General features: G+C 43.1%; 1 protein-coding gene across 2 annotated transcripts; it reads left to right on the forward strand.

Moving 5' to 3' along the window:
- The first annotated feature begins 7047 nt into the window (after positions 1-7047).
- On the forward strand, positions 7048-9610 carry egr2b (early growth response 2b). Of its 2 annotated transcripts, none has more exons than XM_061810571.1 (3): positions 7048-7271; positions 7782-7939; positions 8242-9610. In XM_061810571.1, exons 1-3 carry the CDS (start codon positions 7090-7092, stop codon positions 9408-9410), a joined length of 1509 nt encoding a protein of 502 aa, XP_061666555.1. In that variant the 5' UTR covers positions 7048-7089; the 3' UTR covers positions 9411-9610. The 2 variants fall into 2 exon arrangements, with proteins under 2 accessions (XP_061666555.1, XP_061666556.1); XM_061810572.1 differs by having other exon boundaries at positions 7140-7276.
- Positions 9611-10769: the final 1159 nt, after the last annotated feature.

A 10769-nucleotide genomic window follows, 5' to 3' on the forward strand; every position in this document is an offset into this window, starting at 1 on the left:
GAGTTTGACTGAGTGTATGGGATGGACAGGTCTCTTTATGCAGCTAACGACATCACACAGGTGCATTTGATTCAGGATAATACATGGAGTGGAGGTGGACTTTTAAAGGCAAACTAACAGGTCTTTGAGCGTCAGAATTATAGCTGATTGACAGGTGTTCAAATACTTATTTGCAGCTGTATCACACAAATAAATCGTGAAAGAATATCATACATTGTGATTTCTGGATTTTTCTTTTTAGATTATCTCTCTCAGTGGATATGCATCTACGATGAAAATTTGAGACCCCTCCATGATTTCTAAGTGGGAGAACTTGCAATATAGCAGGGTGTTCAAATACTTATTTTGTTCACTATATTGTGCATCCAAGAGAGCAGGTGGAAAGGGAGTAAGACTAGGAGTTTAGGAGCAGGATTTGAATTATTTTATAATTTCTGGGAAGATAAATGGAGCAGGGGTTATTTTAAAGGAAGAGCTGGCTATTGGGACTGTGACAGGAAAAGCTCAGGAGTTAGTTGACATCATGATAAGGGGAAAGGTTGATATACTACGCATATAGCAGAACAAGTGGAAAGGGAGTAAGACTAGGACTTTAGGAGCAGGTTAAGTAGTTAGATTAAGTAGTTCTAAGCATCCCAGACAGAGATAGAGTTGCAATTAGTGCAGATTGTAATGGACATGTTCGTGAAGGAAACAGGGGCGATGAAGAAACGATGGGTGAGTACGGCATCCAGGAAAGGAACTTTGAGGGACAGATGGTGGTGGACTTTGAAATAAGGATGGAAATGGCTATAGTGAACACTTTTTTTCCAGAAGAGGCAGGAACATGGAGTTACCTACAAGAGCGGGGGTAGAAGCACACAGGTGGATTATATTTTGTGCAGATGATGTAAGATGAAGGAAGTTATTGACTGTAAGGTAGAGGTAGGGGAGAGTGTAGCTCAACAACAGCATAGAATGGTGGTATGTGGGATGAGTCTAGTGGTGGGTAGGAATATTAAGAAGACAAAAGTAGAGCAGAGAACTATGTGGTGGAATATGACAAAGTTAAATATTGTGCATCATTTCGGAAAGAGTTCTGACAGGTTCTTGATGGACAGAAGGACCTCCCGGAAGACTGGACTCCTACAGCCAAGGTGATCAGAGAGACAGGCAGAAGAGCACTTGGTATGTCTTCTGGTAGAAAAGGGGAGAAGGATACTTGGTTTTGGAACCCCAAAATACAGGAAGTCAAACAAGGAAAGAGATTTGCAAAGAAGTGGGACATTGAGAGGACTGAGGAGAGCCGAAAGGAATACATTGAGATGTGACGCAGGGCAAAGGTAGAGGTGGCAAAGGCTAAACAAGAGGCATATGACGACATGTACACCAGGTTGGAGACGAAAGAATGAGAAAAGGATCTCTACAGGTTGGCCAGACAGAGGGATAGAGATGGGAAGGATGTGCAGCAGGTAAGGGTGATTAAGGATGGAGATGGGAATGTATGGAATGGTGCCAGTAGTGTGCTAAATAGATGGAAAGAACACTTCAAGAAGTTGATGAATGAAGAAAAGGAGAGAGAAGGAAGAGTAGAAGAGGCAAGTGTGAAGGACAAGGAAGTGGTAATGATTAGTAAGGGGGAAGTTAGAAAGGCACTGAACAGAATGAAAAATGAAAAGGCAGTTGGTCATGACATATCTGTGGAGGTATGGAAGCAATTTGGAGAGGTGGCTGTGGAGCTTTTGACCAACTTATTCAACAGAATACAAGCGGGCGAAAAGATGCCTGAAGAATGGAGGAAAAGTGTTCTAGTTCCCATTTTTAAGAACTAAGGCGATGTTCAAAGCAGTGGGAATATAGAGGAATGAAGTTGATGAGCCACACAATGAAGTTATGGGAAAGAGTAGTGGAGACTAGACTCAGGACAGAAGTAAGTATCTGCGAGCAACAGTATGATTTCATGCCTAGAAAGAGTACCACAGATGCATTATTTGCCTTGAGGATGCTCGTGGAAAAGTACAGAGAAGGTCAGAAGGAGCTACGTTGTGTCTTTGTTGATCTAGAGAAAGCCTATGAGAGAGTATCAAGAGAGGAACTGAGGTACGGTATGGGTACGGCTTTTGTGGCGGAAAAATACGATCATAGTACAGGACATGTATGATGGCAGCAGAACAGTGGTGAGGTGTGCCGTAGCCAGCCAGCCATGATGTACGGATTAGAGAACGTGGCACTGAAGAGACAACAGGAAGGAGAACTGGAGGTGGCAGAAATGAAGACTTTGAGGTTCTGGTGCAGCGTGAGCAGGTTGCATAGGATTAGAAATGAGCTCATTAGAGGGACAGTCAAAGATGGATGTTTTGGAGGCAAGGTTCGAGAGAGAAGACTTGGATGGTTTGGAAATGTCAGAGGCAAGAGAGTGAGTATATTGATAGAAGGGCGCTGAGGATGGAGCTGGGAGGCAAAAGAGCGAGAGGAAGACCAAAGAGAAGTTTGATGGATGTTGTGAGGGAAGACACGAGGGCAGTGTGGGTTCGAGAGGAAGATGCAGGAGATAGGCTAAGATTGAAAAAGATAACACGCTTTGGTGACCCCTAACAGGACAAGCCGAAAGGAAAACAAAAAGAAGTAGTGCTGCAAAGCATCCTGGGAGCACTCAAAGAATGCTGGGAGTGCTTCTTCTGCTTACAAATGTGAAATTGCAATTCCTGACTGCTTCATGAGCCGTGCTCTGTAGTAGCATATATGCATACATGCTACTTTGCATGCATGTTATCTATGTTAACCAGTATGTTTTGTTGTACATTCATGAAGAAGGCACAAACAAAATATTTACAGAATTTAGAACTCATCGCACACATAAGACGCACTGTCCATTTTGGGGGAAATTTAAGACTTTTAAGTGCATCTTATGATCATGAAAACATGGTATATGTACTATTTATAGCCGTTTCATATACTGCCTCCATTATTTGCAGATTTTCGAGAGTCGCAGGGAGGTTGGGGATGTGGTGGTGAGGAACGTAACACCCTCGCTAATACTGAGGGAATCCAGTGTTTGAGGAAATAATTGATTTCATTCAATACAGAGTGGACATGTAATACTATGAAATGGCTTAGTTCAGGAAGAGAGGGGGCGGGGGAGAGGTGGAAGGAGGCGGAAGGGCAGAGGTGAGTGTTGATGGGGGGACTTCTAAGGATGGAAGGGGAGGAGGGAGTGTAACAGAAAAATTACAATCATTTGCAAGTCCTTTTCAGCCCATACAGTATTCAATTGAATACACTACAAAGACAAGACATTGATGTTCACACTGATGAACTTTATTGTTTTTGCAGATATTCACTCATGTTAAATTTCATGCCTGAAATAAGTTCCCCAAAAAGCTGGGACAGTGGCAGATTTACTACTGCATTACATCACCTTTCATTTTAACAACAATAACCATTTGAGAACTAACGACACGAACTGTTGAATATTTCAAGGTGAAATTATTTCCCATTGTTGCTTGATGCACAACTTGAGTTGTACAAAAGTCCAAGGTTTCATTTTCAGATTTTGTGCTTCATAATGTGTGACACTATTTTAATGGGAGACAGGTCTGGATCGCTAGCTGGTCAGTCTGGTACTCAAACTCTTTTTGTACGAAGCCACACCCTTGTAACATGTGCAGAATATGACTTGCCGTTATTGTCTTGCTGAAATAAGAAGACATTAAGTATTAATTAATTAACCGATTTCATATAGCTAAATGATGGCAGCATATGTTGCCCCAAAATCTCTCCAAACACTTCCCGTCACTGTACAGTGCAAATGCTTCTGGTCCTTGCTGCCCAGCATGCTTGCATTTTTATTCTTGATAAGCTTGATTATTGTTTCCTTTTATTTTCTATTCGATAAAGTACACCAGAAACTGTCATTCCTGGATACTATACTATATTCCCAAACTGTAACATGACCATGAACAACCTCACCAACAACATGAACCCCTGTGTACCAACCTCCGCCTGTCCTCCGACCAACCCCGTAAGCTTGACGTCCTTGAGACTGCTGCTCTCCCTGACTGATCTCCAGTGTGCCGATCCCTGCTTGCCCGCTGACCTGCCTTCTACGCCTGACGTCCTGGTTACCGCTGCTCCAGTTGACTGTCTGCCTGATCCCCGACCTTGGAACAAATAAACACTTTTCCCAAACTGCCTCTGCGTCTCCAGAGTCCTGCAATTGGGTCCTCTCCTGCACGATGGGTTGTGACAGCCTTTTACTAGCTGAAGAACATATCGAGAGTGAAGCATGTGCCATGCTGACCAGGAGAGGCTCATCCATGAGTTTACTGTATCTCAAGTAGGCTTGACTATTCTATTAGTGTTATGACTGGACTTCCCCAATAGAATATCAAAAAGTTACATGTCATTCAGAGCGCTAAAGGTCAGGTTGCGATAGAACATATTATTCCAATTCCGTAGGTCTCTCTACTACCTTCCTGTCCGCTTTAGAATAAAATTAAAAGTTCTGTTACTGGTCCATAAATCAAATGGATTTGGTCATGAATGTATGTGTGTTCTTCCTATGCATTAATCCAACAATTTCTTTTCCAGGTTCCAAACAAAATGGATATAGTTTTCATCAAATGTAGTGATAGTTTGTTTTTTAATCACTTTCAAAAGTGACCAATCACAAAGGTTGTTGTGAGTTTTCACTTAAGATCAGTATGTTTTGTCATTCTTGAATAATAGGAATTGCAATATTTTTACTTTACTTTGTCTTTTTTTTTGTGCACAGATTAAAAAGTATTGGTCCCAACAGCGGCCCCTTGGGGCACACTACTACTTTCATTCCAAACTTTTGCTCATATTTTCCGAGGTCACAAATTGCTGCGAATTCTTCAAATAATTCTTTTAAAACCCCAGTACATTCCCTCCAAATTCCTTATCACTCTGATTTTGTATGTAAATATTAGGGCAATCTGTGTGTATGTGTCCCTGGAATTACTGTAGTCATTTCTTCAGCTAAGGCTCATAATATTGACTGTTTTCCTCTGAATCTGTACTTGTTGTCAGTAAATAGACTGCATTTGTCGAGGAGCATGCATTGTATGACTAATTTTTTCACAGTTTTTGAGAATTGGGGCTGCAGAAAGATATGGGGCTGTGTTTCGTATTTGATTGTCTTCCCTTCTTGTATTTAGAATGTATGCTAGTTTCATTAATCAGGGAATCTTCCAGTCCAAAAATAACAACGTTCAGATGTTTCAAAATACCTTGAAATACCTTTTTCAGTGTGTAAGTGTGATTTTGTTCACTCTATATATTTTTTTGTCCATCCATCCATCCATCCATCCATTTTCTTAGCCCCTTATCCTCACAAGGGTCACGGGAGTGCTGGAGCCTATCCCAGCTGTCATTGGGAAAGGGGCAGGGTACACCCTGAACTGGTGCCAGCAAATTGCAGGGCACATTGTGACAAACAGCCACACTCACAATCACACTTATCCACAATTTAGAGTGTCCAATTAATGTTGCATGTTTTTAGAATGTGAGAGGAAACCGGAGTGCCCGGAGAAAAGGATATACAAACTCCACACGGGCAGGCCCGGGATTGAACCCAGGACCTCAGAACTGTGAGGCCAATGCTTTCCAGCTGCCTCACCATGCCATCCATTTTTTCTCGTCTTTTTTTTTTCCACATTTATTAACGGTGGTAGTAATTTACTTTTCTTTTCCAGATTTGAGGAATACTGGATAAACATTTATTTTGAAAAGATTATTGTGTCCATGAGGGAATGCAGCCCTCTTGGGGGCACAAGCCAGCTCAAATTGTAGACCAGTCCCAAGCCTGGATAAATGCAGAAGGTTGTGTCAGGAATAGCATTTGACTTAAGACTTTACCAAACAAATTTGAGTGTTCACCCAAAGAAATTCATAGCATATTAGTCATGGCCGAGGTTAACCATGTCCATCATCTGTCAGAACGGCCACCAAAGATCCAGACCTAAATCCCAATGAGGATCTGAGACTAGATTTGAGAATTACCTGTTCAAAGAGGCTTTGGGTCCAATTTCTACAAGAAGGGGGAAAATATACAATGCAGGTTAGAGACCTACCCCAAAAGACTTGTAGCTGGAATTGCAGGAAAAGGGGATTAGTTAGTTAGTTAGTTAGTTAGTTAGTTAGTTATTAGTTAGTTAGTTAGTTAGTTAGTTAGTTAGTTAGTTAGTGCAGTTCAAATTTTTGGGAACCACTGTTTTAGCATCGCTCAACTTATTTTGAGCATATGACACTGTGGAAACCAAATTCCACTTGACGTGAACAATGCTTTCTGTATGGTAACATTCGCTACCACCTCCGGAGGGGATTTACCATCTTATAAGAGGAACGCGTTCGTGAGGGGGCGGGGGCGGGGGGAGGGGAGAGAGAGAGAGAGAGAGAGAGAGAGAGAGAGAGAGAGAGAGAGGAGAGAGGAGAGAGAGAGAGAGAGGAGAGAGGAGAGAGAGAGAGAGAGAGTACCATATGGGGCCACAGGGGGGCTCGTGAGGTTACCGTGAGCATTTCATGACAGATATAAAAAACTATAAAATGTTTGTTTGCAATGAATACCGTATTTTCATTTGGTCTGGGTGTTGATATCACATTTCCCACCACATTGTTCTAATAAAAATATTGTGTAGTGTATGATTAAGAGTTCCAAAAATCGAATGTATTATTTCAAATTGAGAATGTAAAAGAATTTGAATGTGATATTTTCATCCGAGGGCAGTCAGATGACGCTGAATTAAGTTTCCACTGTTCAGTTTTTGAAAGCGTGTCACTGGGTCGCTTTTTCGGTAGAGCGACACAGTCAATTCTTCCCTTTCCGACGACTGTCACAAACCGGAAACGAAACCCAATTAGGAGGCTGATCGCCGGATTCGCCCTTTTATGGGTTGAAGACCTGGGCCGCAAATTCATTTTCAAGACAGAAGAAAAAGCCAACAGTATAAAATCTACCCATCCATTTTCTGTGTCACTTATCCTCACGAGGGTCGGGGTGGTGCTGGAGTCAATCCCAGTTGTCATCAGGCAGGAGGCACACGTACACGTACACGTACACGATGACCTCCCCAGCCAATCGCAGGTCAAATGGAGACAGACAACAGTCGCACTCACTTTCACACCTGGGGCAATCCAGGGTCTACGATTAATGCGTTTTGGAGGGATGTGGGAGGAGACCGGAGTGCCCGGAGAAAACCCACGCAGGCATGGGGAGAACATCCAAACTCCACACAGGCGGGGCTGGGATTCGAATCCCTGTGCTCAGAAGTGTGAGGTCGACCCTTTACAGTTCTCCAACCTAGCCGCCTAGTGTAGAGGTTCTAATATGAGTTAAATACATATAACGAAATCGATTTCTGATTTTTTTCAACTATTGATTTTCCGAGTGTGTTCTACAATTCTCTGTCCGTTTTTTTTTTTTTTTTTTTTTTTTTTTTTTTTTTTTTACAAGGCTCTCCACAGACAATTGATTCATTTTTAATCGTCACGGAGCTTTCTTGCCAATCGGCACCCACAGCTCCACCCCCCGCCCACTCCATATTTGGTTAATGACGTAGTCAGCACATTGAAAAGGGTTCCCTGATGTACCCGGGACGGACTGGGCCCGCTGCTCTTGAATCAAAATACTAGTGAAAACTTGTATTTTGTCAGAACAATGGCGCTCTCATCTGCTTTCTTATCCTTTTAACAGGCATGCAGCAGTAATTGAGACACAATAGCAAAAGTCTGTGAAGGGGCGTGAAAAAAAGTGTTGGAGGTTTTTTGTTTTTTTGTGGCAGGATGTCGGCTAAAACTCTGGAGAAGGGGCCGACGACTCTCGGGGGATTGGAGAACGTGTACCCCGTGGATGACATCACCAGCTGCTTGCCCACGCCGCTTGCTATTTTCCCCAACTCGGAACTAGCATCACATTATGACCAGATCAATGTGGCTCCAGGTAAGACATGAATTTTGAATTGTCAAAATGTGAAAAATAGAGCCCTTCGATTTTATTTGATTAAAACGTATTGAACTAACATCAATGTGATTCTTTTCGAAAGATGTTAAAAGGACGTCAGTTTTTCGTGTTTAAATCAGGTGCAAAGCAAAATGAAGTACTTTTTTTCTGTACAGATGCAAATTAGTGAGTATTTCCATGTGAAAGCAAATGGACTCTGCATGTAGTGAACTAATAACACAGTTACCTGATGCTGATAATCAGCAGCCATATCTTTCCTTAATAATGTGTTTTGTCCACAGATCCCTTAATGAGCGTAGAGATGAACGCAGAGAGGCGTTCTGTGGACTTCTCGTCTTACTCCGGCGGTTTCTCGCAACCTTGTTCCCACCGCAACCAGACCTTTACCTACATGGGGAAATTCTCTATTGACTCCCAGTATCCAACAAACTGGAACCCCGAAGGAGTCATCAACATCGTCTCGGGCATTTTTAACGTGGCCCAGCCTCCTCCTCCTCCTCCATCCGCGTCAGCATCCTCTTCTCCGGCGTCCTCTGCTTCTCCCAGTCACTACTCGGGCAGAAATTTGAGTTGCAGCATGACCGCGGCCCATCTGAACCAAGTCGAGATAGACCCCCATCAACTGTACTCCCCTCCACCGCCGTACTCCTCTTCTGGCTGCGGAGAGCTGTACCAAGATCCATCCGCGTTTCTTTCCACTTCCACGTGCCACATTGCTTCGTACCCCCCACCGTCCTACTCTTCCCCCAAGCAGCACAGCGGCCAAGAGGTGCCGGGACTGTTCCCCATCATCCCCGACTACCCTGGCTTCTTGCAGCCAGGTTGTCAGCGAGACATGCACGCTCCGAGCATTCTAGATCGGAAACCTTTCAGCCCGTCCTCCCTAGATACGTTCCGGGGTCCCCCGCCATTGACCCCGCTGAATACGATCCGAAATTACACACTCGGTGGTCCAAGCCACGAGGGAGGAGGTCCACCGAGGCTGCCCTCTGCGTACAGCGCCCACAACCTCCCTCTGAGGCCCATTCTGCGACCTCGAAAGTACCCCAATAGACCCAGCAAGACGCCGATCCATGAGCGCCCATACCCGTGCCCGGCAGAGGGCTGCGACCGGCGCTTCTCCCGCTCCGACGAGCTCACCAGACACATTCGCATCCACACGGGACACAAACCCTTCCAGTGCAGGATTTGTATGCGCAATTTCAGCCGCAGCGACCACCTCACCACGCACATACGCACGCACACTGGCGAGAAGCCGTTCGCCTGCGACTTCTGCGGACGCAAGTTCGCCAGGAGCGACGAGAGGAAGAGGCACACGAAAATCCACCTGCGACAAAAGGACAGAAAGTCCTCCGCTGTCGCCTGCGCTCCGTCCTCGTCCGCGTCCATCGGTTCCGCGTCGCAGCACGCAGCTGCCGGTATCAGCGCGACCGAGGGGATGTGCTCGTAGAAAAAGACAAGTGTCTCGCACACAATGACATTTTGTCTACTCAACATAGTGTACAACAGCCCTGATAAAAACATGACATTTGTAATCTAAAAAAAGAGAGAGGGAGCGAGAAAATTAATTGCAATAACACTCTGCAAGTGTTCATTCTAACAAACCCCGCTCGTGCCTTCTTGGATGATCTGATTTAAGGAACGCTTCGAATGCAACGGATTTTACTTTTGATGTAATCTTGGAAGACATACAATCTATTTTTGAACTCATTAAGTCTCGTCTAAGTCTTAATAGGATAGCCGACTGTACATGTGCTTCACTTATAAAACAATGGAGTGGAAAGAATACAAAGTGAGACCTTAAATTTGTTGTGGGATTTATTAAATGGATGCAGATAGATTCACTTTTTATTGTTCATGTAACTCATACGAAGGAGCACTTTAAAAGTCCTCTAATTTGACACCATTCAAACATGAACATCTGTTGCGCATGATGAAAATGTGAAATATCATTAAAAGAGGGGGAAACTACCACGGTGTAATGCATTTGAAACACATGCAACCTAAAATTAATTTTTTTTTCCAGTGATGGGTTATTAACCCAACCGCCTCTTCTCTGAAATATTGTATGTGCGTGAAAGAAGTCTGATGATTTTGTAAATAAGATGTGGTGAATTCCACGTTGCGCTATATAAAGCGTTTGTGACCCATCATCACCCACTCATGTTTAAAGCTCTTAACTGTGACCTTTTATACAAAGTGTTTGTTCCATAGCCAAAATAGTTTCACTTGTGTGACAAGCGCATCCTGCAGTTGAACGCTGGCTATAGAGGCGAAATGTGCCAACGAAACATTTTTTTATATATCCCCAAATTGCTCTATTTTTTTTAATTTAAAAATGCATAGACTACAGGTGATTCTTTTTTTTTTTTATTTGGAAGCGTCGTTTAGAGACAAGATGTTTTCAGAAAATGTACTTAAGAAACATCAACTGTTGTGACCCAAGTGAGGAAAAGCGGTTCAGAAAATGGATGGACATACCAAATAGAGAGTGAAACAAAAATGCAAATTGTTTAATTTGCGGATTTTTTTTCTTTAGTTTGCATCCTCACATATATCAGACTTCGATGCAGAGAGTTTAAAACGTATTTTTTTGGAAATAATTTAGTAAGACAATAATTAGTTCCAGTAATGAGTTTATTTTAATCTAACATGTATTTTGAGGTTATGTGCTAACAATTTCCAGAATTATTTTGAAAAGTGGTGTCTCGTTAGTCTATAATAACCTATTTGAAATTGTTATTGTGGGTATTGTTTATTATCGATTCACTGCATTCACAAAAATTGGCAGATGTCTGCCCAGCTAATA

This window comes from Syngnathoides biaculeatus, chromosome 22 (genome assembly GCF_019802595.1).
Source record: "Syngnathoides biaculeatus isolate LvHL_M chromosome 22, ASM1980259v1, whole genome shotgun sequence".
In the NCBI taxonomy this organism is placed as follows: Eukaryota; Metazoa; Chordata; class Actinopteri; order Syngnathiformes; family Syngnathidae; genus Syngnathoides; species Syngnathoides biaculeatus.

Excerpts from the sequence above, each read along its gene's own strand:
- egr2b (XM_061810571.1), top strand. The coding sequence starts at position 7,090 with ATGGAGACAGACAACAGTCGCACTCACTTTCACACCTGGGGCAATCCA. Across the intron at positions 7,272-7,781 it reads GAATCCCTGTGCTCAGAAGT|GATGTCGGCTAAAACTCTGG; the intron begins GTGAGGTCGACC and ends TTTTTGTGGCAG. Across the intron at positions 7,940-8,241 it reads CCAGATCAATGTGGCTCCAG|ATCCCTTAATGAGCGTAGAG; the intron begins GTAAGACATGAA and ends TTTTGTCCACAG.